Source organism: Macrobrachium rosenbergii, chromosome 43, assembly GCF_040412425.1.
Source record: "Macrobrachium rosenbergii isolate ZJJX-2024 chromosome 43, ASM4041242v1, whole genome shotgun sequence".
Classification (NCBI taxonomy): Eukaryota; Metazoa; Arthropoda; class Malacostraca; order Decapoda; family Palaemonidae; genus Macrobrachium; species Macrobrachium rosenbergii.
The window spans coordinates 33,487,542-33,511,624 of NC_089783.1; the positions used below are offsets into that span (position 1 = coordinate 33,487,542).

Below are 24,083 nucleotides of genomic sequence, written 5' to 3' on the forward strand. Positions count from 1 at the left end.
TTAAGTACCGAACTATAGGCCTATAGCAAGTTCGCTTGGTATGGGATAAACAAGATCACGCTATCATTTTCATTTAAATTTAAAGTAATTTAAAACTTCCCCAAGTAGCAATATATGCTTATACAATAAATGTAAATGGTTTCCTCTAAAGAAATAATATTTAGCTCCTGGTTTGTTTGAGTCTCTTAACTACAGAAAGACTAATTTACTTTGTAGGAGTAAGAGAGACGGAGGAGGAGTATTTAAAAGAAAGAATGGCACATTCGCCTCTTTCTCAGTCTCCGGTTAAGACTTTTATTTTGTGGTGAAAATGTACTAAATCTTTGTGAATTAACAGACATCCTCGCCCTTCTAGATGACAAGGTAAGATACCAGATCTCAATTTAAATTAATAAGGCTCTTATTACGATCATTTTCGTAAAGAATTTGATATTCAAACAGGACTGCCGTTCTAATTTTGAATGTTCTAGTCCGGTGGTCAGCAATTTCCAAGCGGGCCGCGAGCCCTAGGGAAAAGTTACAAATTCTTTAATTATAATCGTTATTCTCTTAACAAGAGTCGCTAAGAAACAGTGTCAAGTGTCTAATTCATTCCCAAAAGAATAAAAACACCCATTCTCTCTTTTTTTTTTTTTTATTCTCCCTTAAATCTGGGAGGGAATTTTACTCATAAGATGCAAGGGGGCCGTGAAGGGAAGGACCTACTTTTAGAGGGGACGTAGTAATAAAAAGATTAAGGACCACTGTTCTCTAGCCAGTCCTAAAACCGTTGAAAGAAAATTTTCTGTTAAACCTTTCTCAACTTTATTAAGAATTATTTCGGGGGTGCTGTCGGTGGGTCTAATGATTCAGATAGTTTCTGGAGCGGTTTCTGGAGTGTTGAATTAAATATTTGGGAAGTGCAGACTGTTTGACATCAAGGTGTGAATTATTTTTAATTTAATGCAAAATGCTTAGGTCATTTACTCTCAGGTTAAGGAAAAATATTTTTTTAACATATTAATTCTAGAAAGATTTTGGTTACAATTTAAGGCCAAATCGAATGAAGAAAATAAGAAATGGCTCCATAAGTGGAACGGTATAGACGGGACACGTTTAGTTGGCCACTAATGGGCCTAAGTGCTTTCTCCAGCCATTCCTAGTAGCCTATTAACGAATTCATTTGAATTTCAAAGGCTTTCAGAAGCTAGTTGAGAGATCGTTAGAATACGAGTGAGTACATTTGAATCAGTGTTTTTTCCATAAAATAATTATTGCATTTTAGTTGCGTGTTCATGGTTTGAGTACTTAGGTTAAGGACCAGTGTGTTGTAATGCTACTGTATAGGGCCTAACCCAAGGCGTAGGGATGCTATGTTGACTTTACCATACATTAGCCATTTGTCTTTTATGCAGTTAGCCTATTCTGATGCATGTCCGTACTTTCTCTCTGTTATAATTACGGTAATTTTTCGGAAAACTCCAGCCAGCCATTTCGGAAGGTTCCAGTTAGCCATTTTTGCATGAAAAACCATTTTGGGTTTTTCATTCAAAAATGGCTAGGAAATGACAGGGCACTAAAAGAACCTGAAAATACCAACGTGACGTAACCTAGGGGTGTTTACTGGTTACAATTTTGCCGTGTTAGCTATGGAGGGGGGAGGGGCGGTACTGTGTTACCTTATAAGTCGTAATTTGATTAATTATTTTTCTCTGTTATTAAGCATTTGCGAAGGTCATGTACTGAGAAGAAAGTTTTCGTTTTGATGAGTTTTATCCAAGAAAAATATAAGTTGTAATGTGGGAGGTGGCTGGAGTCTTCCGAAAAATAACCATGGTAATAATTACTATCAAGAGCTAATCGTAATTAATTTTAAGGGAGTGTTAGCCTAGCCTTAATAGTTCAAGTTTTTTCCTCTCCATAATTCACTGGATTCAAAGTGGCTGTATCGGTTAAAAAATTAATAAAGAGAAGGTCTTTATCAGACCATCAACTAGATGGACTCTTGTTAAACCATATATGAAAATATTGAGACTAATTTGCAAGATATATACAATTTCTATAATTCAATATGGAGGAAATAGGTGAAGGCATCTCCTCATTCAGAAAATGTTGGTTTACCACGTCAAAGAATTAGGCCCAACTTAAGGAAAAAACGAATAAAATGAAAGTGGAAGGTTGTTTTTCCTATGTTAAAATGGTTAACCTATTCAAACTCTGTCTTATGTAAATTTTAAGAGAACTTTCTCTAATGCAGTAGCTGATATGCTCAGCTGCTCCATCAAAGAGAGAGTAGTTTTTTTAGCAAAGGATTTTTACTATTCAGTTTGCCATAAGGTTTGTCTTGGCCACAACCAAAATATGGAATAGTTTGCCGAGTGCAGTTGCGGAGTCTTCTGACCTCCAAATGTTTCAGCATTGAGCAAATTCATTCCTGCTCTCTGCTGCTGCTGACGTCTCCTGAATTTCTGGTGTATCGTTTTTAAGTTTCTGTTCTCACTCAGTTTATTTATCACATTTTCCTACAACTTGAGACTCTCTCTCTGCAGGCTGATTTCCCTTTAGAGCCCTCTATTGACTGTCCATAAGGGCTTTAAGCCGAAGATATATAAGAAAAAGAAAGAAAACGAAGGCGAAGGTTCAATCTCAGGTGATTTGGCCTGGCCCATCAACGGTTGGGTTTTCATTTTCTGGTTGAAGTCAATGTAGTAACTGAAACTTTAAGTTTAGATGGATGTTCCTGTGAACGTTTATTAACAGATAGGCCTACAATCCTTTAGGTTCTGCATTGAATTTGTTTCAGCAAATATTACTTTTGGTTCTGCCGTGTATTTTGATTAGCTAACGGGATAGGCCTATATACCTTTTGGTTCCTTTGCGAATGTTTATTAACTAATAGATAAGCCTATATTCCATTAGGTTCCGCAGTGAATTTTTATTAACCAGTGGAATAGGCCTATATTCCCTTTGGTTTTATTGTGAATGTTTAGCCAATGGGATAGGCCTATATTCCCTTTGGTTCTATTGTGAATGTTTACTAACTGCCAAATAGGCCTATATTCCTTTTGGATCTGCTATGAAGTGTTGTTAGCTAACTGATAGGCCTATATTCCTTTAGGTTCCTTTAGGCCTATATTTCTCTAGGTTTCCTAGGGATGTCCTGAAGGCAGAGGCGTAGCTGGCATTCCATCAGTTGGGGGGGGGGGACCTAGGTGGGGCTAAGATATATTGTGGGGCAAAGAAAATTCCACAAAACTAATGTACCACTCTTGTAATTAGTAAAATATACTTTTCTCGAATGTATATGTCCATGTGAATGAAGGAAATAATAGTATGAGTAATTAGTAAACCTGTATTTGAAATTATAGAGCTCAGTTTTCAATTAATTTTCAACCCTTACCATATGCAAATATATCGAATACTGTAATGTAAATTTCCTCACAACCTTTTATTCAAAACTAGCCTAATTCTAGTATCAAGTTTTAATTTTCAACTATAGTATAATATCCTTGTCATGTAAATAGTATATCAAAATAGTACATATCATCACTAACACAAAAGACGTATGACCCTCCAAAATCTCTTCAAAATTCCGACCTATCCCATTCCCTCGTCCTTATCTCCTTTCCCTGGAAATTAACTCGAAGCATCAGTAGCAAATTGCATTGCACTTATTCAAAACTTCATACTTAGGTTGATAACATTAAGTTGTATTAAAATATCATGAACAAACATGTCATTTGTGTTAAAAACCTATAATTATAATTCTGCTTTTGACCAACAAAGGGTTAAAGCTTAGCTACAAAGGGAATTTCAACGGGGGGTGGGTGGCTCTTTGGGGGCCTTGCATTTGACGGGGGGTTGCCAGGGCCCCCCAAGTAGCGACGCCACTGCCTGAAGGATTATTGTTCTTCGTAAATATTAGCTATCATCCAGTTAACCACCGCTCCTTAGAATTTTAGTGAAAATGTCGATGATCTGGTCAAGGGTTTATTTACGACACTCCATTTTCAATTTTTGATTTAAGAAAACTGGACAGTGAAGTCATCATTCCTGGATTAGGTTTTTATTCGTAGGTTATTCATTGAATGCTATACTGGTTTAAACGAGTGTAACCAGTTGCAAGATGGGGTGAAATGTCTTCATTGAGGTGCTCATTTTAAAGTGATGCCAAATCTAAAGGTGGTGGTGTTTTTATTTATACATTTAATGTTCCATATAGCCTAACATTTATTATATTTATTATATATAGTAGCTTTATTATTCCATAAAGCCTAATACTTATATTATTTATTATATTTAATGCCTAGACAATAATAATCTTACAGAATTTGCTGAGCCTTTCTATATAACAAAACCACATAAGGAACTCGCAGTAATAGATATAAGTTTACTTTTGACTTCCTAGAATTGGTGTGGTGTATGTTATTGATTAAGGGCTTTAGAGTCAAGAAGGTTGACTTACGGGTCCTAGTTTAATTCTTTTATGATAATTTAGTAGTTTCAGCTGTTTAATCTCATCAGTTTTACATATATTATTTTACCTTTCATATTTTTTGTCGGGCAGACAACGTAAACAGTGCCCGTAAAGTTTTATATATAAAATTTTCTTGTGCTTAACCAGTCCACGATTTTCTTCACTGAGCGGGAGCTTCTTTCATTATCTGTAAAGGAAGAGAAATAAGAGATTAAGCTTAAAAGGGGTGGGTATGTTAGAACACAGATATTGCAGTAGTTAGTACTATAGTACTATGTCTCATCTATCTAACTCGTGAATGGTCACTAACCCTCTCTGAATAAACGTATAGGTTTTGTTCTTGTGAATTATCTTGGCGAATGGAATGGAATCTAAAACCTAGGCCAAAGGCCAAGTGCTAGGACCTATAATGAGGTCATTCAGCGCTGAGAGGAAAATTGAGAGTAAAACGGTTTTAAGGGTGTAAGAGGAGGTTAGAACCTTTTGCAGTTGCACTATGAAACAATTGTTAGGAGAGGGTTGAGGAAAGTAAGATAGAAGAAAGAGAATATGAACGGAGGTACAGTAGGGTACAGTACAGTACAGCTAGGGGCCGAAGGGACGTTGCAGCGGACCCAAAGTGATGCCTACAGTGCACAGCGTGAGGTGCACCGACATCACTACCCTCCCACGGGGATATTCACACATTAATAAAGTACTTTAAACAAACCAAAATGGTCACAAAGCCCTTTAAATCGACTATATAGGCCTAACGAATCCTTTCCAGCATACCAAAAGAATGATAAACCCCTTCGAAGAGACCAAGTAATATGAACCTTTTTTACTAAAACCAGTCAGTATTAAACCATAATTTAATATGTAGACCCAAAGTACAGTATTTTACACCCCTCTAAGTTGACGCAACATCTCGACATTGTGAATGTTACAGAAACAGACTGAAATTTGTTGACAACATATTCTAATCAGCCACATGAAATATGACTGAAAGGGTGTGTTTTTATAGACATACTTTCACTCAGAATCGTAATAAACTAGATAAAACCTTTAAAATGTTCGGAACTTATATGTGACTGCTGAAAAACACAGTTGTAAATAATCTACTGGACATTTCAAGGAGACCACAATGTAGAAATAACTTGAATACGTTATAGGAGAAGAAAGAAGTATACCAGGGAGAGTTATGGCAGGCAAGAGATAATTACCACAGCGATGTTAGAATTAAGGCGACGCGACGGATAGATTCATTATAAAAATTCTGCTTTAAAGCCAAGCACTGTGACACTTCCAGCCATTCAGTGCTTTAGGTAGTGAGAAAAGGGAATTGGAGTGGTTGGACAGCAAGACTGAAGAAATGAAGCGGGAATAGTGGTAAAGTAAAAGGGGGTGTTTGCAGCCACGGGCCTAAGGGACGCCGCAGTTCGCCCACTACCTTCAGTGACGCCCACAGTGCACCAGGTGAGGTGCATTGACGTCACTAACCCCTGACGAAGGGAGTAACAGGAGAGAGATTTTCTGCTGGTGGCCTTTTCACGCCAAGGGGTGAGCTTAGGCCTACACGAGGGGCTAACGTATGACGGTTAAGAGATCGGAGGAGTTAAAGGCATCCATTATATTTACCCTCAGGAGATCGATGCCCGTCATATCTCTGACCAAGATGGGTATGCTGGATGCCACGTCTATGACCTCGTTGGTCAGTTTGACGGCGCCTACGCCGGAGTTTCCTGTGGAGACCATCTTCACCGATTTGGCTTTGGAGAGGTTAGACCCAACTTTCCTCACAAGCTAGAAAAGATATATAGATGCTCTTGTATACTTTTATGTATATTTATGTGTATATGTGTATTTGTTTATGTACATCAGTCAGGAATAGGTGCTTCGAAGGAAAGTTTAACCTTCCTGTAGTTGACAAAACTTTTTGAGGTGAGGTTGCTAGCCATGTTATCGTCCGGGGAAAAAAAACATGCTTCTGAGAACTGGTGGTTAACGCTTTCTGAAACAAGCCCTCAGTGATGGGAAAAGGCATAGGAATAATATATATATATACATATATATATATATATATATATATATATATATATATATATATATATATATATATATATATATATGTGTGTGTGTGTGTGTGTGTGTGTGTGTGTGTGTGTGTGTGTGTTATAATCACTTTTGTACCTGATTCATTCATCACACATTACCACAGGTGAAAAAATAAGAGACCAGTTTCGACTTTATTTCCAAGCTATACACACACACACACACACACACACACACATATATATATATATATATATATATATATATATATATATATATATATATATATATATATATAGATAGATAGATATGTGTGTGTGTGTGTGCTGTTTAGACTTTATTTCCAAGCCTTACTCACACTCACGAAAGTTGAAACCGGTCAGGACCTACACCCTGTCTCGTATTTTTTTCACCTGTGGTAATGTGTGATAAATGAATCGCATTACAAAAAAGTGATCATAATCATATTATATATATATATATATATATATATATATATATATATATATATATATATATATATATATATATATATATATATATAATAATGTGTGTATTCTATAAAAGTAGCATATATATATATATATATATATATATATATATATATATATATATATATATATATATATATATTATAATGTGTGTATTCTATAAAAGTAGCATGTTTTCTGTATTTTTTTATATATTTTCTTTTACATTTCTCATGAGTTGTGAAATATAACAAGGTAATTTTGTAGTATGTATGTTTTTGTGCAATGCTTAAATATTTTCTCTTGTGTTTGTCATTTATTGACTGTAATAACTTTGAAAATAGTGTTTATGGGAGATGCTAAGTGTCAGGTCTTAAAAGCGTTGGCTGGTTGTGTGATAAACTAAGATACGTCTTCCTGTAGGCATTGTGTACACGCTGAATGTTTAGTCAGGTGGGTGACCACAGGAAATGCTGTATGAGAGAGAGGCCCTAAAAGCCACTTAAGTTATCAGTTAAAGGGAGATGAGATGACAATTTTGATAACCATGGCCAGTTTAGAAAACTGTGTTTACACAAGTGTTAAGACAGGAAATACTCTATTAGCTAAAGAGATGTGGGATGACAGGTTCAGATAAGCTGCCTGATCCAGAGGCCTATGTGTTTATACAAGTGTTCAAACAGAAAATTGTCAATCGTTCAGATAAGAGGCAGGCCTATATAGTTCTCTGAGCCAGAGAATAATTTCCTTATCTTTTTTACCTCTTCAGGGGAAGAAACTGTGTTTATTCCTTTCTTTCCCAGGGAAGATTCCCAGGGTGACCACTTTCTACAAAAGCCTAACTGACAACCCAGGTTTAACCTCATAGAAGATTTTGGTAACTTAAGTTCAGATAGAGACCTGGTAAAGACAGGGTGGTCTCTCTCTCTCTCTCTCTCTCTCTCTCTCTCTCTCTCTCTCTCTCTCTCTCTCTCTCTCTCTCTCTCATTACCTCTTCATGTAGAAGAGTGTAAGATTGTGGTCACTCTCCCAAACATACAAGTTTTTGGAAACTTAATAGTATTTAATGCTCCCTTGGTAAAATCTGATATAAGAGAGAGTATAGTGTAACAGGCCTTAGGTAAAAGTGTTATTGCTACAACAGAAAGGAAAAAGGAGTTGTGTAATGGTGTACAGAAACTTGTATAAGGTAAATTGGTTTTTACTTAATTTTTACCATGATAAAAAGGTAGATATAATCTTTAAGCAGATTTTGCCTTAGTGAAATTATTGTTGATAAACTTTTTGTGCATTTTTATATGTTCTTGTTTTTACATTTCTTTTGTGTGTTCTTGTGTTTACAATTTCATAGTGTTACCCAAATTTTTGTGTTGGTGATTTAACATTTATTTAGTTAAAAAATAATAATTAATACTTTATGTGTTGATACTTTAACATTGCATACTTGTTTTGATTTCATTTGTTAAGATTTCTTTTTCAGATTTGGAGTAAATCTTAATAGTTTGAATTTTACTTAGTTAATGTAATTTTACTTAGTTAATGTAATGTGAATTAATATTGCTTAAGAATTAATTAAATCTTATGTTGTTTTCAAGTAATAGTAATTTTTTTCAGATTGTGAACTCTAATTATAACTTTTGAAGTTAGAAATAAATTTTTATACTTAAAGTTTTAAAAGCATAGTGTTTCATTTTTGACCACCAGTGGATAGGGTTATTTGTGTATGCACAAGATAAGTGATAGACATGTTTTGTTCTCCTCTCCTATATGGAAGTGAATGAAGACCAGGGAAACAATTATAGTTGTTTGATAGAGTGATGCCCTTTCCCCTCTAGTATATTTATTGCTTAACAGTTATTACCTCATTCAAAACTTGATAAACTTAGATTGATTTTTCAAGTGATAAGCAAGTTTTAAGGGATCACTGTTACCTTTAGTGTTCAGTCATAACATTATTGTTATGAGGTTTCAGGTATCTGGCTGAAGTGAGGTAAATTTTTGGATTTAATGGTTGTGTAATAACCAGGTACTTGATAACTTCGTGACAATATATATATATATATATATATATATATATATATATGTGTGTGTATGTGTGTGTGTGTGTGTGTAACATATACATACAAACATATTTGTGTGTGTTTTAGTTTAACAGCACAAATGTAAATATATTTTGCATTTATTAAAAACTAACTCAGACCAAAATAATACAAAGAAAAAAAAAATCAAAAGCAAAAAATTCAAATCCTCATACCTCAGGCAGGGTGTCGAGGTACATGCTGAGAATGGCTGCCTTTTTGTACTCGTCCCAAGCTTCGGCTTTTTTGTTCATGACGTAGGCTTCGGCTTCGGCTCTCTTCCTGATTTCCAGGAAGGCTTCGCTTCACCCTTCAGCCTGATGGCTTCAGCTTCCGCTTCAGCTTCTAGGATTGTTTTCTGCTTCTCTGCTACAGCCAAGGTTTCCGTTCTATATATATATATATACGAGTATATTATATATATATATATATATATATATATATATATATTGTCACGTTAAGTGATGGTTTTGCGGGAACTGCTGGTTCCCGCTCGTTCCCTTTTTGTGGATTGCTGCCTCCTTACCTTCAAGTTTTTTTGTTTTGATGTTCTCGTCGGTGAGCTGCCGTTTTTTCAGCCAGTCGGGTCTGGTTGGGCAGCGAAGGTAGCGGCTGTGGCAGCAGCAGGCAGTTTTTGAGTCGACGTTGGTCGAGTTTTGAGCAGCAAATTGGAGCACGCCCTACGAAGTGGAGCACGTCGTAGAGGTGGAGTGTGACCATGAGTAGTCGTGTGACCACGAGCTGCTCATCTTTGATGACAGCGTGAGGCTGTCCTGACGTCTCCATCGGGGTTTTCTGGTTTGTGGGTTTTTGTCCCTGTTGCACAGCTGAGGGCTGTCTTGGTGCCCCGATGGAGGACGTATGTTTGATATTTTTTTTTCTGCCTGCTGTTGTTTATTTTTGCCTTTTTTTGTTTGAAGCTACTTTTTGTTTATTTAACTTGCTTTTGTTTAGTGCTGCCTTTTGGCTTATTTTTGTATTTATGGTTTTTATCTTTTTACCAGACCTGACTCACTTGTAAATATTGTAAATAAATTAATTTTAAGCTCATTATATTGTTTTTGTTGTTTTCCCCTCCTTTGTTTGTTGCATCTGCCGTCAGTCATGACAGCCCCGTACTGAGTATGTTAAAGAACCTGCATAACGGCCCACTCGGGTCGTTACAATGGCGACCGTGACAGGATGGCTCTGTTTTGGCTGGCGGGGTTGTTACGGCATTGGAGGGGATCATGAGTGTAAAAAAAAAAATTATCTTTTTTTTTTCTTTTAGGTGGGGAGGTGTCACGTTAAGTGATGGTTTTGCGGGAACTGCTGGTTCCCCGCTCGTTCCCTTTTGTGGATTGCTGCCTCCTTACCTTCAAGTTTTTTTTGTTTTGATGTTCTCGTCGGTGAGCTGCCGTTTTTCCTTCGCCAGTCGGGTCTGGTTGGGCAGCGAAGGTAGCGGCTGTGGCAGCAGCAGGCAGTTTTTGGAGTCGACGTTGGTCGAGTTTTTGAGCAGCAAATTGGAGCACGCCTACGAAGTGGAGCACGTCGTAGAGGTGGAGTGTGACCATGAGTAGTCGTGTGACCACGAGCTGCTCATCTTTGATGACAGCGTGAGGCTGTCCTGACGTCTCCATCGGGGTTTTCTGGTTTGTGGGTTTTTGTCCCTGTTGCACAGCTGAGGGCTGTCTTGGTGCCCCGATGGAGGACGTATGTTTGATATTTTTTTTTTCTGCCTGCTGTTGTTTATTTTTGCCTTTTTTTGTTTGAAGCTACTTTTTGTTTATTTAACTTGCTTTTGTTTAGTGCTGCCTTTTGGCTTATTTTTGTATTTATGGTTTTTTATCTTTTTACCAGACCTGACTCACTTGTAAATATTGTAAATAAATTAATTTTAAGCTCATTATATTGTTTTTGTTGTTTTCCCCTCCTTTGTTTGTTGCATCTGCCGTCAGTCATGACAGCCCATTACTGAGTATGTTAAAGAACCTGCATAACGGCCCACTCAGGTCGTTACATATATATATATATATATATATATATATATATATATTATATGTATGTATATATGTGTGTGTATATATATATATAATACACACACACACACACACACACACATATATATATATATATATATATATATATATATATATATATATATATATATATATATATATATATATATATCTTTGAAATATGATTGTATATAATATATATTATATATAATTGTATTTCAAAGAAGTAATTATAATTATGATTAATTTTCTCGGGAATTGTTCCCTCAACCTAGCATGGTTATTATATTGCAGTGATAATTATATAAGATTATTATATTATCTTCATATTCTGTGATGGTCGAGAACCTTGATTTAAATATATGATGACTTTATACACACGTTAATTTTAAAGTCGGCCCAATCGACTCAGTCAGCAAGGAGTTGAGTTAATCTAGATTTAAAATGAACAGAAAACTCAAAGTCCCAAATTAATGTCTTTGGTTCACTGAGACGGATATATCATTAACATAGTTACATTAAATGTACAGCTTATTGATTTTCATGGGACAAGGCCGAAGAGTATGATCTTTCCCAGTAATGTCCAGGGAACGGGGCACAGAGAACATATGAGTAAAACTTACACCAAATGCACAACAGGTCAAAGAGAACACTGAGTAAAACTTACACCAATAAGCAGAAAGTCCAAGAAATAAGTAGGCAAAGGAAAGGACGTGCTTGAGTGCAACTCCCAAACTTATACTTTTCTCTCCTACCTGAACTTGTCTGCGTCTGCAACCTGCTTGACTGTGGACTCCAGCTGCTTCTCTCTGCGCAGGGCTTCTTGCTCCTCCAACATGACCCTTTGCCTCCTCTCGATAACCTGTCAAGAAAGTTATTCTGTCATCCTTTATGTTGATAGTAATATGAAGCATCATCTAGGTAATAATACAATGTTTTCCTGTCAGAGTTCACAAGTGGGTCATAGAGGTAATGAGAGGAGGCTCAGAGCATCCAGATGAGTCCCAGAGACTGCAGAGGGCCTCAGATGAACTCCAAGGCTACCAAATACTGGTAGCTATCTCCCTTGTGCCAGAGAAGTCTTCAGGGAACTAATCTAGAAGGCCATAGTCGGCGATTCCCAGCATAATTTTTCCTCTATTGCCTGTCTGCCCCAGTGCCTGCCAGTTTTGTTACCTTTGGCAACACAGAGAGCAAGAAGTATTAAGTGGGTATAACTGTGGGCCTTTCGAATGAAGTCGAAATTAAGGGGGGGGGGATATGCCTTGGAAAAATCTGTCCGACATGCATCCACTGTTTTATTATACTACTTAATTCCTTTTGGAATTCATTAACGTTGGACAGGTATAAGGACTCTGTCAGAAGAGAGCGTCCAGCAAAAGGTTGGAAACCAAGCCGGGAAAGATGCATTTACACAGAGAACCATTAAGATTTTCACCATGTCTAGTAGACAGATGTCAGTTATATTAGGTTGTCCTGAAAGGTGCAACACGGAGGGACAAGTGTGACACATGTGATAATGTCACACTGGCTATATATTTGGTGCAAAGTTTGGGGTAAAGATGCTAAAATATGGTAAACGCTCTAGGTTATTGAAGTCACTTCTGATTTATGTACTCTACTCTGTTTAATTTGGTATACCAGTATACCTAGATCATCATTTCGTCATAAAGTTGAATAAACGCACAATTGCATTGCACTTGGATTCATAAGGCTGAGCCAAAGGATCGTTCCTAATTGAGAGGTAAACCCTGGAGCCAAGCGAAGTTAAAGATGTTGGACACCTACGTGAGAAAGAACGCAGGTGGCGGATGTAAAGGAAAATCCATCATGTCTGTCATGTTCCTATCTTTATCTATTTTTTTTTTTTTTCTAATAACAAGTCGTCTCTTTCTGTATTTCCTATTACCCTCTGTGAGTTCAAATGAACACCGCCCTATTCTTTGGAAGCTTGAATTTTAAGTCAGTGGCCCCCTGTAGGCTTGTTCCACATGAATAGAGCTACATCTTCTGAATACTAACTGGAGGATTGTTTCACATAAACATTCCCTGCGTTCCTGTAAGAAAACTTAATTGCTCGCTTCTTCAGAAATGGCAGAAAAACGGAGTCTGTTATAAAGCACACATGCCATTCTGTATTCAATTCCTTTGCTTTACATCATCAGGCATTCCTTTGCGTCACTGAACCTAAAAATGTAACTAAGTTCAGAAACTTTGTTTCCTAGCTATTCCTCCACCGTGGGTGTTTCTACTAATTTGTCATGAAAATGGTTAATTAGCAATCCTATGATGGAAGCATGATTGAAGCACCTCAGTTACTGGGAACAGTAATTAGAGAAAAATCGGTACCTACCAGAATCTCTATCTTTTCGTCCGTATTCTGTTGTTTTGCTTTTGCAGCCTGAAGTTCGTAGGCGTTGTCTGCCATGGCTCTCTGTTGAAGGAAGAAAGAACAGTGATGAAAATGGAAGATGAAGTAGATCATAACATAGGGCTATATCAAGAGAACTGGAAACTTTAACAATGGTGTCTTTGCACTAAAAGTCAGTGATTGCCGTTTTCCTTTGGCTGCCAATGACTGTGACATTTTCCTGCCTTTGTCCTTTGATTCCAAACTTTGGAATCATCTCTATCCTAAATCTGACAACACTCCATCTTTCAGGAAGGCGCTATCGTTCCTTTTCGGGGTTAAGCCATTGTTCTTTAACCTTTCATTGTTGTTCTAGTTTCTGAAGGCTCTGGGCTAAGCAAGGTCACCAGTTTGCTCAACGGGTTGCTCATTTCCTAGGCCTAGGTCACTAGGTTGCTCATCTCCTAGGCCAATGCTTTAAAAGAAACGTGAGAAGAGGAAGCGTGACCACAAGCTCGTTCTCACCTCAGAATAGACCTCCTTCAAATAAGCTTCCTTCTTGCATTGAAAGTCCCGCTCGGCTTGCGCCATGAGGGTCTTGTTGGTGAGCTGGGCTTCGGCGAGCTTCTCTTGGGCCAGCGACTGCGCAATTCGCGCGTCACGTCTGGCTAGGGCTTCTCCTATGCGCGCGTCTCTGTGAATCTCCGCTATTCGTGACTTGCCCAGAGATGACAAATAGTCCTGATGGAAAGATAGACGAGAGCTGAATTTAATGACGTACCACCAGCTTATTTATTATGAAGTGTGAGAGAAAATTGACTAAATATATTGAATGAGATACAGACGAATAACTCTTGTAAAAGTAGGGAGAGCCTTGTAATATTTTCAGAATATAAGGTAGGCACAATGGTTGTTATTATGTTGTGAAGATAGATAGTACACTGTATACGTGCTTCTATAATTACTTCGCTAGTTACTTACTTGTATAAAAAAAAACATTGTAAAAAAAGCCAGCACTCAAAGCTGTTGTCATGCTAACCTGTTGTATCTGCCATCTTTGTATTGTACTGTAGAACTTCCCGCCAAATAACCAAAACTGGTGGAAATCTGAAGTTACGCAGAGTTGTACTTGCGTGATACATTTAGCTTTCATATGCAGTTTCTGTTTTATCACCAAAATAACAAAATACTTTCTAAACGTGTATGTGTAGCTGACAGCTAATTGCAGGACTACAAATTTACCACCAGTACAGATAACCGATAAAAATTTTGCACGAACGATGCAATTTTCATCTGATATGCAACAAAATATTGGCTGTCTGGTGCAATTTTTGCTACCCATAAAGCAAAATTTTGCCTAATCTACACCAATTTTACCGCCAATATAGCAGCACGTGGTTAAAAGTTGCAGCTTTTGCCACGAGTACAAGAGAATTTTGCTTACCTGGTGTACACAACCTCTGCCACCAATACAGCAGCATGTGACTAAAAGTTGCTAATTTTTGTCAAGACTACAGTAAAAATTTAAGCACTGTATCTGGTGCAATTTGCGCAAGAAGCTTGGCAGAATGACCAGAAAAAGCTAAAACTAAAGCCATAACACTTGAGCGCATGATAAAGCCTTTTAAATATCAGCCCTGTAGTAGCCTACCAAACAGTCGGTGACCTCATGGATGGCGTAGGACAAGATTTCCACCCCAAGGTTAACCATGTCATCCGATGCACTTTCGATCATGCGAGAGTTGAAGGCTTGTCTGTCCCTGTAAATATCCTATAAATAGAGTGTGGTGTTACAAAAACATGGTAAAGGGTAAAATGCAAAGTGAGGTGTTGAATTTTCAGAAGAAAACTCTGTACTGTTGTTCACAAGCACCCAGCTGTACAATTCTTCGATTGCACTTTGTTGTGGAATAGCTCGGGCAAATGTTGTTGGATGTTACATTAGCGGAAAGGGACTTTACGTTACTTTAGTACCGTGCAAAAATAAGAGTGATTTCTATTCTGCTGTTTTCATTCATTTTTTTAAGGACTTGTAAAACACTTTATTTAAGCTGGTGTTTGCAAGTGCTGTCGAATATTTTAGTTTTTTGTTTTTTACTTTATTGCATTTTTTGGGGGACAAATTTTGACATATTGTTTATAAACGGAAAGGCAATTTATTCATAGTTTGGCACTGTACAAAAATACGTAATGTATCTCAAGCTGTAGTATGTTAAGTTCTCAGGCATCGTAGGAAAAAAAATTGTTAAGTCTGCAATTCTGGAATGTATCACAAGGTAAATTTTCAGGAGACTGCTCTCATGCCCATTTTCTTACATTTTGTTTCCAACCTAAATTCAATATGTCTACTCAACTCCCATTTTCTATCTGCCGGAGTCTGTTTCCTCATATATTTCTGTATATCTACAGACACCACCCTACTTACGAACATTCAACTTACAAACATCCAGAGATACAAACAAACAGAATATTGTGTTCAGACCGTCCCCTTTGCCACCCGTAAGTTCAAATTTTGTTTTGCATGCCTATTCTGTACATTAATGTATGTACAGTGTACTGAGTTTAAGGATGAAAAAACGTACAGCACTATACTGACTTTGTATCATACTGTACTTAAATAGGCATGAAGAATACAGTGACCAACTTACAAACAACTTAACATTCAAACAGCCGTCTGGAATGTAACTCGTTCGTAGCAGGGTGGTGTCTGTACTTGCATTAAAGGGATGTTTACTCTCAGCAACAGCTAAGGAATATGCTTTCTTTCTAGACTCACTTCAGCAGTTGTCAAGCTCACGGCGCTCCTCTGGTGACCTTCAAGAGTTTCTTGGATCAGCTCTATGACTGCCGTCTTGCTCTTGCTCATGAGGTTGCAACACGCGCGTTCAAGAAGCTCTTGGCTTTGGGTGCTAATCTTGACCTGTCAGAGATGAAGTACAAAAATTGAGTGTTTTTTGCATAGTAGAAGTTCTCCACATAAAATGCTGTTAAAAAAACTATCTTGACCAGTCAGAGATGAGGTACAAAAAACTGTGTTGCTTGCATACAGTAGTTCCTCAATGAAATATAAATGTTTGAGAAAATAGTGTTTGACACTGATTCAACAAATTGCGTAGTTCCCCACATAAAATGTTAAAAATGTTTTTGACACTGATTTGAAGGCCAGTTACTATTTCTGGAAGAAAGTAAACCACTCATCAAAGCATTTCTACAATGAAATGGACGAAAACGGTGGCGCTGACATCAGAGGTGACAAATTTTAGTATATTCTCAGAATCGCTGGGTGCTGACAGATTCACTGCTCGGTTAAACGGGTTTGCTAGTTCAGCCAAAGAGTGAATAGGCCTAAATGCAATTAGAGTTGCATCATATGTGTACTGCACGATCTATTTAACAAGATCGTAAACAGCAGACGTCAAATAAGCCGAAAGAACCTTGAACTTCATCGAAAATCAAGTGAAATATATATACACGTGTGTTTCATAATGGCAAATACGTAGGTAAATGGATAAACTGTAAATATAAAGGATATGGGTCTGCGGTTTGCGAAATGGATTTTGTGAGCTTCAGACCAACGCAACGGCCGTACTGACGAATGAATAAATCAACAGATAAATGAATTAACACAAATTGTTAACAAAGAAATTATTGTCTCACGATACCTGAGCAATTCCAGTCACGGAGATGAGCACGCCCTGAGAAGTGTAGACGTCAGGCGTAGGAATGAGGACTGTCATGACATTGAGTGACATTCTGGCGGGAGAAGAAAAGGGTAGTGGTTAAGTGGTGTTATTTTATGTTGGAGACGTCTTCCTCCCCTTGAAACTTTCTTTGAATCTTCAGCTGAAAATCTTGAATGACAGTCTCGACAGACTATAATAAACCAAAGAGAAATCAGCCTGCGGAGAGAGAGAAAGTTATAAGAAAAGGTGATAAATAAATATGTATCACGGAACAGAAAGTAAAACCGATACACGTGAAATTCAGGAGACGTCAGCAGCAGCAGAGAGCAGGAATGAACTTAATCCTCGCTTAAATATTTGGTCAGAAGATTCCACAATTGCACTCGGATAACTATTCCACATTTTAGTTAGAGCCAAAATAAAACTCCCAACTTGATTCTATGAAACGACATACTAAGGTTCCCCTGATATTTAAAAAGTTGAACAGAAGTCTTACAACAAACATTAAATAGAAAAGAATGAGTGATTTGCCAACTCAAACAGACAAATAACTTACATTTTAAATAAAATAGTGAATTGTCTGCTCAGTTATCCTGAGTTGTATTGTATAAAGTAACTACATAGTGGACGCAAATATTGTTTTTCTCTTATGGAAACCTGCCTTTGAGACTTTGTAGTGAGATAAGACTATTTTTATATAGAAACACTTCGCAATGAAAAGGATACTTTATTGTAGAGTTTTAGATAATTATGTTTGAAAGACTGCACTGTTAAGTGTTTTAGGAGAATATTCAACGATGTTATTGACACAACTCCATCATTGCAAGGCTTTTTATAAGACTTTCCATCACTAAGAAATCTCAATGGAATTCCGGAATGAGAAAGTTGCGTACGAAACCTTGCCATTCACCGTCGACCATGTTATCGAATGCTATCATCTATCGCTGGAAATTTTGTTATTGTTCTTTATAAACTTCAAAGGCAAGAAAACTGACCACATACCTGCTGTACGTTTGTAAACCAGGCCAGTAAATTACACTTCCTCCAGTGATCATGGCGGGTTTCTTTTTCCCAACTCCTGGCAGAAAAGTAAGAAAAAAAGAGAAAACATCTCGTTTATTCATCATGGATATTGGATAGATTTTGAGTTTCAGTAACTGTAGAACTGCTGGGATTACAAATACGTAAAAATGAGAACAGGAAATTCATTATTTAACTTGTTTATCCTTACCACAACATAACGGGAATGTAAAATTATCTAGACCCATATCTCAGTCCTACTGTCTCCTTGCGCCATAAACCTTCATTCTACATGCTAATATAAAGGACAGTGATCAAATAAGGCTACGCCTCTTGCTGGACGGCGGCAAATATAAACGTAGAATATCGTATAAACAGGAAAAAATTTGCTTTGAAACTCCTTAACAATTCATGGAAAAGGAAGCAATAGTAACTTCATTTCGAGACATCCTTCAGAATACGAGACGAAATATTAGGCCTATTATGTAGTTCGACATTACATTAACAAATAAGCTCTAGGTATTCGTCAGCGAAAAGAAAATATATTTTCCAGAAACAGAATAACATCTTTGTTAAAGTCTTCACTTTTTTTAACCTATGACAGGGAGGCAAGGTTTGGACTGGTGTCTCCGGTTGTCTGTCTGTTGACAGGATCTCTCTCTCTCTCTCTCTCTCTCTCTCTCTCTCTCTCTCTCTCTCTCTCTCTCTCTCTCTCTCTCGTTCGTTTCTACTATTTTCTCCCCCTTTTCTTGTTTTCTTTGGGGCCCTTCTCCAAATATGGTCGTTGCGTTTTCCTTCCCAGTATACTCAAACTTTTCCCCCCTCTAAGTATATGCATGATATGCATTCTTCAGCAGCAAGAACCTTGGCCCTTTCTACATAATCTAGAAGTTAAATGAAGAACTAAAGTCAATAATCGGTAAATGAAGAACTAAAGTCAATAATCGGTAAATGAAGAACTAAAGTCAATAATCGGTAAATGAATCCATACGAGGACATTATCTCGAAGATGAACGACCGTAAAACTATGGATGCCAACTCGTCCAAATTGCCGAAGACGAGTCTTGTTTCTCCCATATTTTGCAACGCTTTTTTTATTAGTTGCTTATTAAGCATCATAGCGGTATGTCGGTGTGTTTTATGTTAACCTCTCTTCCCAGTAACCCAAATAAATGATTGGCGTTAACCGAATAAATAATTTTTTTAACTACCAGGTTTAGTAAAGGTCTATGCGAGACATTTTTCAGCTGAGTTCGAGTGGTCCATCCGCCATAAACTTTGGTTAAATAACTGACCCCAGAAGACACATGGTTAGAATTTTATTTATTATATCTCCAGGACAGTATTTTGTGATTTTTTGTCTTAATCACTGCTGGTTGGGCATAACTCAAAGATACACACCGGGTAAGCCAGTCTAATGTTAATCAGCCATCGAGAGATATATTTTGCAGGTGTGACATCGCCATCATAAGAATCCGCATTTGATTATTTATTGGATTTCCTAAACAAAACGAGAATATACAAGCTTATTTCTCATGGAATATATATAGCTTGTATCATGCTTTTTCGAGAATGCGCTCTTTCAGTGCTGTCAAACCATTCATTTTACCTTGGGTATTCACGAAGAAATAAGAACTTTATCCTCTTCTAGGTTACTGCGCAACAGCTGCGCATTTCCGACAGTTTCCCATTTAGACTCATTCTTTTCACAGAATTGCTCAACAGCGCTTTTGCACCATTTTTTGCAATTCATTTCTCTTTAGCCATTTTTGGATTTCCATTTCGTAGAGTTTTGCAGTGTGTACTCCTACAATAAAAAAATTTTACGTGTTTATTGACTTTATGCATTGTATTTCCGTTCAACGTTACTTCTTAACTTCATATTTTCACAAGGGTTTTCTTTATATTTACAGCATATTTCGGTGCGTGTTATGATGCCAACAAAAATGTTCTTTATTGAAGACTGCGCAGTGAGAGCATTAAAGCAACACAGATACAAAGCAGTTGGTTTTTAAAATGCCCGCATTTCTTACACAAAGGGCTCTCTCTCTCTCTCTCTCTCTCTCTCTCTCTCTCTCTCTCTCTCTCTCTCTCTCTCTTTTCTTTTTGCGATTATAAGGCTAATGATGGCTGAGATTTGTTGTAGGATAGACACAAGATCACTTCGACTTAGTCCTATGAAAGTCGAGAGACGGGACTCTGTGGTCGATTTAAACTAAAATGAAATAACAAGAACCTTCGTAATGAAAAATATTTAAAGATAATTAAAAATAAGTTATTCGTCCCAACGGTTCTGGCTTTGAGAGGCAAAACACAGATCCAGACACTTAAGTACACTTAAGAATGAAGAATTGCACCACAACAATAAGCAGAGTACTTGTGAATCCAAATCTTGTCTCCGTTAGTAAGAAGTATATATTCACGTGAATTTTTTAAAAACTTTTATTCCTTCAACCGAATTAAACTTTTTACGGATCTTTCCTATATAGTGACCCCAACAAAGTTGGGGGGTCGTTATCTAGGACTAATATTTCTTGGGGGTCATTATCTTTATGATATTCACAGTCTTTTGTTTATGTTTTTACGGTAATCCCCAACGGGCTTGTACTAAACACGCCGCAAAGTTGGATACACAGGGTTAAAACCCAGGAAAGCTCCCTTTTTTACCTGAAACGACCAACACTTCGTTGGGACCACACGAGAGAAATCTGGCCATTCCTTGACGAATTTTCTCTGGCACTTAGTCGAAGAAGAAAATGAATCTGGAATGGCGGGTGAAGATGACGATGATGAGAGTATTCGCGTTCGTCGTGGACTGCTTTGCGACTGCCCTAATGAGACTACTGTAGATATGGGGAGCGGATCAACAACTTCACTTTATCGTATAGTTCGTAGAGTCATCATCCGGTCTGTTCTTTTTTTTTTGTACTCTCTCTCTCTCTCTCTCTCTCTCTCTCTCTCTCGAATTTTCATATCTGTAGAGCAACCTGATTTATAGCCCTTCTATGAAACGTGAATTTATAAGATTCTCTCTCTCTCTCTCTCTCTCTCTCTCTCTCTCTCTCTCTCTCTCTCTCTCTCTCTCTCTCTCTCTCTCTAGGAAATTATTTACTATTGCCAGTTTAGTAGGACTTTTGTCTTTGAAGACATAAGCAACGATGAAAGAACTTTGGATGCATATTCCTGCATGTGTTTGCAGACGGTTTATTTCCAATTGCTTATGCAAGTAAGAAACGCAAGAAGAATGACTCCACAGGGGGTTAGTGCTGTCGTGTACCTCACGTGGTGCCCTGTAGGCATTACTTAAGGGCCTTTGCAGCGTCCCCTCGGCTCCTAGCTGCAACCCCTTTCATTCCTTTTATTGTACCTCCGTTCATATTCTCTTTCTTTCGTCTGACTTTCCACTCTCTGTAACAATTGTTTCACGGTACAACTGCAATGTTTTCCTACTGTTACACATTTCAAGCTTTTCCACTCTTAATTTCCCTATCAGCACTGAATGACCTCATAGGTCCCAGCGCTTGGCCTTGGACCAAAATTCTGTATTCCATTCCTCAAGAAGAGTGAGTTTAACTGCTGCAAGAATTACTAGCAAATATTATTATACTTGCAGTTAAGAGATTCCATCTAGGTATTAACCCAGTATGTATCCACCTACACATCTCCTCCGGGGTGCTAATACTAAACATGGCGGGAGCTCAATGGGACGGTATGTTTAGTATTGGCCGCTCGGGGATCGAAATATTATGTACACCCTTTTTACATATTTCTGTATATCAATAAAAAATATCTTTGAATCCCCGATGGGCTAGTACTAAACACGGCGTCCCATTGACTTTCCGCCATGTTTAGTACTAGCACCTCGGAGGTGATGCTTAGGTGGACACATACCGGGTTAATACCTTCCATCTATATCTGTACAGGGGTGGATTTCGGGACAGACTTGCCTATATCTGACTGTACCAGATTTAAAAGTCTCGGCATCATTAGGTAGGCCTAAGAACTCCAGAGCTACTAGTATGGAATGCATATTAAGGCTGATTCACATTATAACATCATGTCACATCACCGTCCCATCAGCCGTGCCTTGTATTCACACTATCCATCACAGTCCCGTTTAGTTCGTGCCCAACCTCAGCAACTCACAGATTTAGCGGTAAGAATCGTGCCCAACCTCAGCAACTCACAGATTTAGCGGTAAGAAACTTGCAAAAGCACCGTCACGTCATGTCAACATATTCTTTCCAAGAAGACATGTCGTGTGCTTGATGGTGACGTGACGTGATGGAGTAACAAGTCCATTTGATTACATGTTAGAAATTCTCACGTACTTTGACGTGACGTGATGTGTTGTCGACATGATGTTATAATGTGAATCAGCTTAACTCCATGAAATCTCAACTGGCAAAGATTACCTCATCAGACAAAGTTGATGCAAAATAGTCAGATTATTTTTCTTTGGTGGAGGTGTGTCGTCAAAGCATAAATAATGCATTTTATTGTTGCACTATTGTGAATAGTGAAATTCCTCTTCATTCCCTGTAATTTTAGCGAATTCCGCTAATTCTATATAAATGTATAGTTTTGAGAATTTATTCAGTAAAAGGTTAGAGGAAATTTTCTTCGGCGAAATGCCTGTTAATTTCAATTTTATGAGAGGTTTTACATAATCTGTTCATTCGAGATATTTCATGAATAACATTACATTTTTCTATATACTGTATATATATATATATATATATATATATATATATATATATATATATATATATATATATATATATATATATATATATATATATATATATATAATCGCATATATACATATATATATTATATAAAGAAATACTATGGTTTCATCACATCTTAACCAGACCCCGACACCAAAACACTTTTAAATACCGGAAAACCCTTGACTCGTCATCCTGTGTTTTGCTCTCATAATCATGTGTTGGTGCTACTTTGGTTTGTTGTCTACAAGTCAAAAATGTCTACAACATACAAATTTTAAACAGCCGTATGGTAAACGTAAAGTAGACGGCCGCATAAAGATATCGTTTATTAATATAATTTGTTGACCACATAATATAGAAATGCGTGTATATAATATTTGATCCCCAAGGGGCTAGTACTAAACACAGCATCCCAAGCAGCTTCCGCTGAGTTTAGTACTAGCCCCTGGGAGATCTAAGATATTGTTTGTTAAAATAATTTGTCAACCACACAGTATAAAAATGTACGTCAGTATAAAAATGGACATACATAATACTTTGATCCCCAAGGGGCTAGTACTAAACACGGCATCCCGAGGAGCTTCTGTCGTGTTTAGTTCTAGCCCCTCAGGGATCAAAGATATCGTTTATTAATATAATTTGTCGACCACACAATATAGAAATGGGTGGGTGTATATAATACTTTGACCACCGAGAGGCTAGTACTTAACACAGCTTCCCGAGGAGCTTCCGCTGTGTTTAGTTCTAGCACCCTCGGAGGTGAACATGAACAAGAGGCAGCCAATTTTTCATATGACATCTACATAGTAAAACATAATAACATGGAGAAAATGTAATTGTAACATTAAAAAAGTTTCTATTAATCATATTCTAGCGATAAACAGAGGTAAATGGCATACCAAAAGTAGATGCATGAAGACTAGATAACAAGCCAAAGTAGCACCAATGTTTTGCTGTTTATGGTGGTAAACGGTTTATTTATTTATTTATATTATTTACTCATTTATCTATTTGGTATTTATATTCGTTCAAGTATATATTCATTTGTCTCTTAAGTTTAAATGTGTTTCTTGCTGTTTTTCCATTTTGAACTATTTTTCTTTACTTTTATACGTTTAGAGAGCCAAATTTACGATTATTTATTTATTTATTATTCATTTAGTATTTACATTCGTTTAGGTATATATTAATTTGTCTTGTAATGATAGCTAGGAGAATATTAGTTAGGATAAAGTAAATATAAAAGAGAGAAAAAGAAATGAGAG

The 24,083-nt window shown here is 37.2% G+C and overlaps 2 protein-coding genes across 6 annotated transcripts in view; one reads left to right on the plus strand and one right to left on the minus strand.

Moving 5' to 3' along the window:
* The first annotated feature begins 204 nt into the window (after nucleotides 1-204).
* LOC136828776 (NADH-cytochrome b5 reductase 3) overlaps nucleotides 205-24,083 on the plus strand; it is a 60,484-nt gene continuing 36,605 nt past the window's right edge. Inside the window, exon 1 of the mRNA XM_067086997.1 lies at nucleotides 205-363. The gene's annotated coding sequence lies outside the window, so the exon portion shown is untranslated. The remainder of the gene's footprint in view (nucleotides 364-24,083) is intronic.
* On the minus strand, nucleotides 3,987-20,953 carry LOC136828778 (flotillin-1-like). Of its 5 annotated transcripts, XR_010850220.1 has the most exons (11): nucleotides 20,753-20,953; nucleotides 18,068-18,143; nucleotides 17,045-17,135; nucleotides 16,159-16,302; nucleotides 15,034-15,153; nucleotides 13,908-14,123; nucleotides 13,386-13,466; nucleotides 11,788-11,894; nucleotides 9,212-9,424; nucleotides 6,074-6,238; nucleotides 3,987-4,643 (listed from the first exon to the last, which is right to left on the minus strand). XR_010850220.1 is itself a non-coding variant. In XM_067086999.1 (9 exons), the coding sequence occupies exons 1-9, from the start codon at nucleotides 20,799-20,801 to the stop codon at nucleotides 6,232-6,234; spliced, it is 891 nt and encodes a 296-aa protein (XP_066943100.1). In that variant the 5' UTR covers nucleotides 20,802-20,933; the 3' UTR covers nucleotides 6,103-6,231. The 5 variants fall into 5 exon arrangements, 1 of the variants encoding a protein (XP_066943100.1); XR_010850222.1 differs by lacking the exon at nucleotides 18,068-18,143 and having other exon boundaries at nucleotides 20,753-20,927; XR_010850221.1 differs by lacking the exon at nucleotides 15,034-15,153 and having other exon boundaries at nucleotides 4,157-4,643; nucleotides 20,753-20,933.

Coding starts and splice junctions, on each gene's coding strand:
- LOC136828778 (XM_067086999.1), bottom strand. CDS start 20,801: ATGGCCAGATTTCTCTCGTGTGGTCCCAACGAAGTGTTGGTCGTTTCA. Junction 16,303..17,044: donor CCGTGACTGGAATTGCTCAG/GTATCGTGAGAC, acceptor CATCTCTGACAG/GTCAAGATTAGCACCCAAAG. Junction 13,467..13,907: donor TGAAGGAGGTCTATTCTGAG/GTGAGAACGAGC, acceptor TTCCTTCAACAG/AGAGCCATGGCAGACAACGC.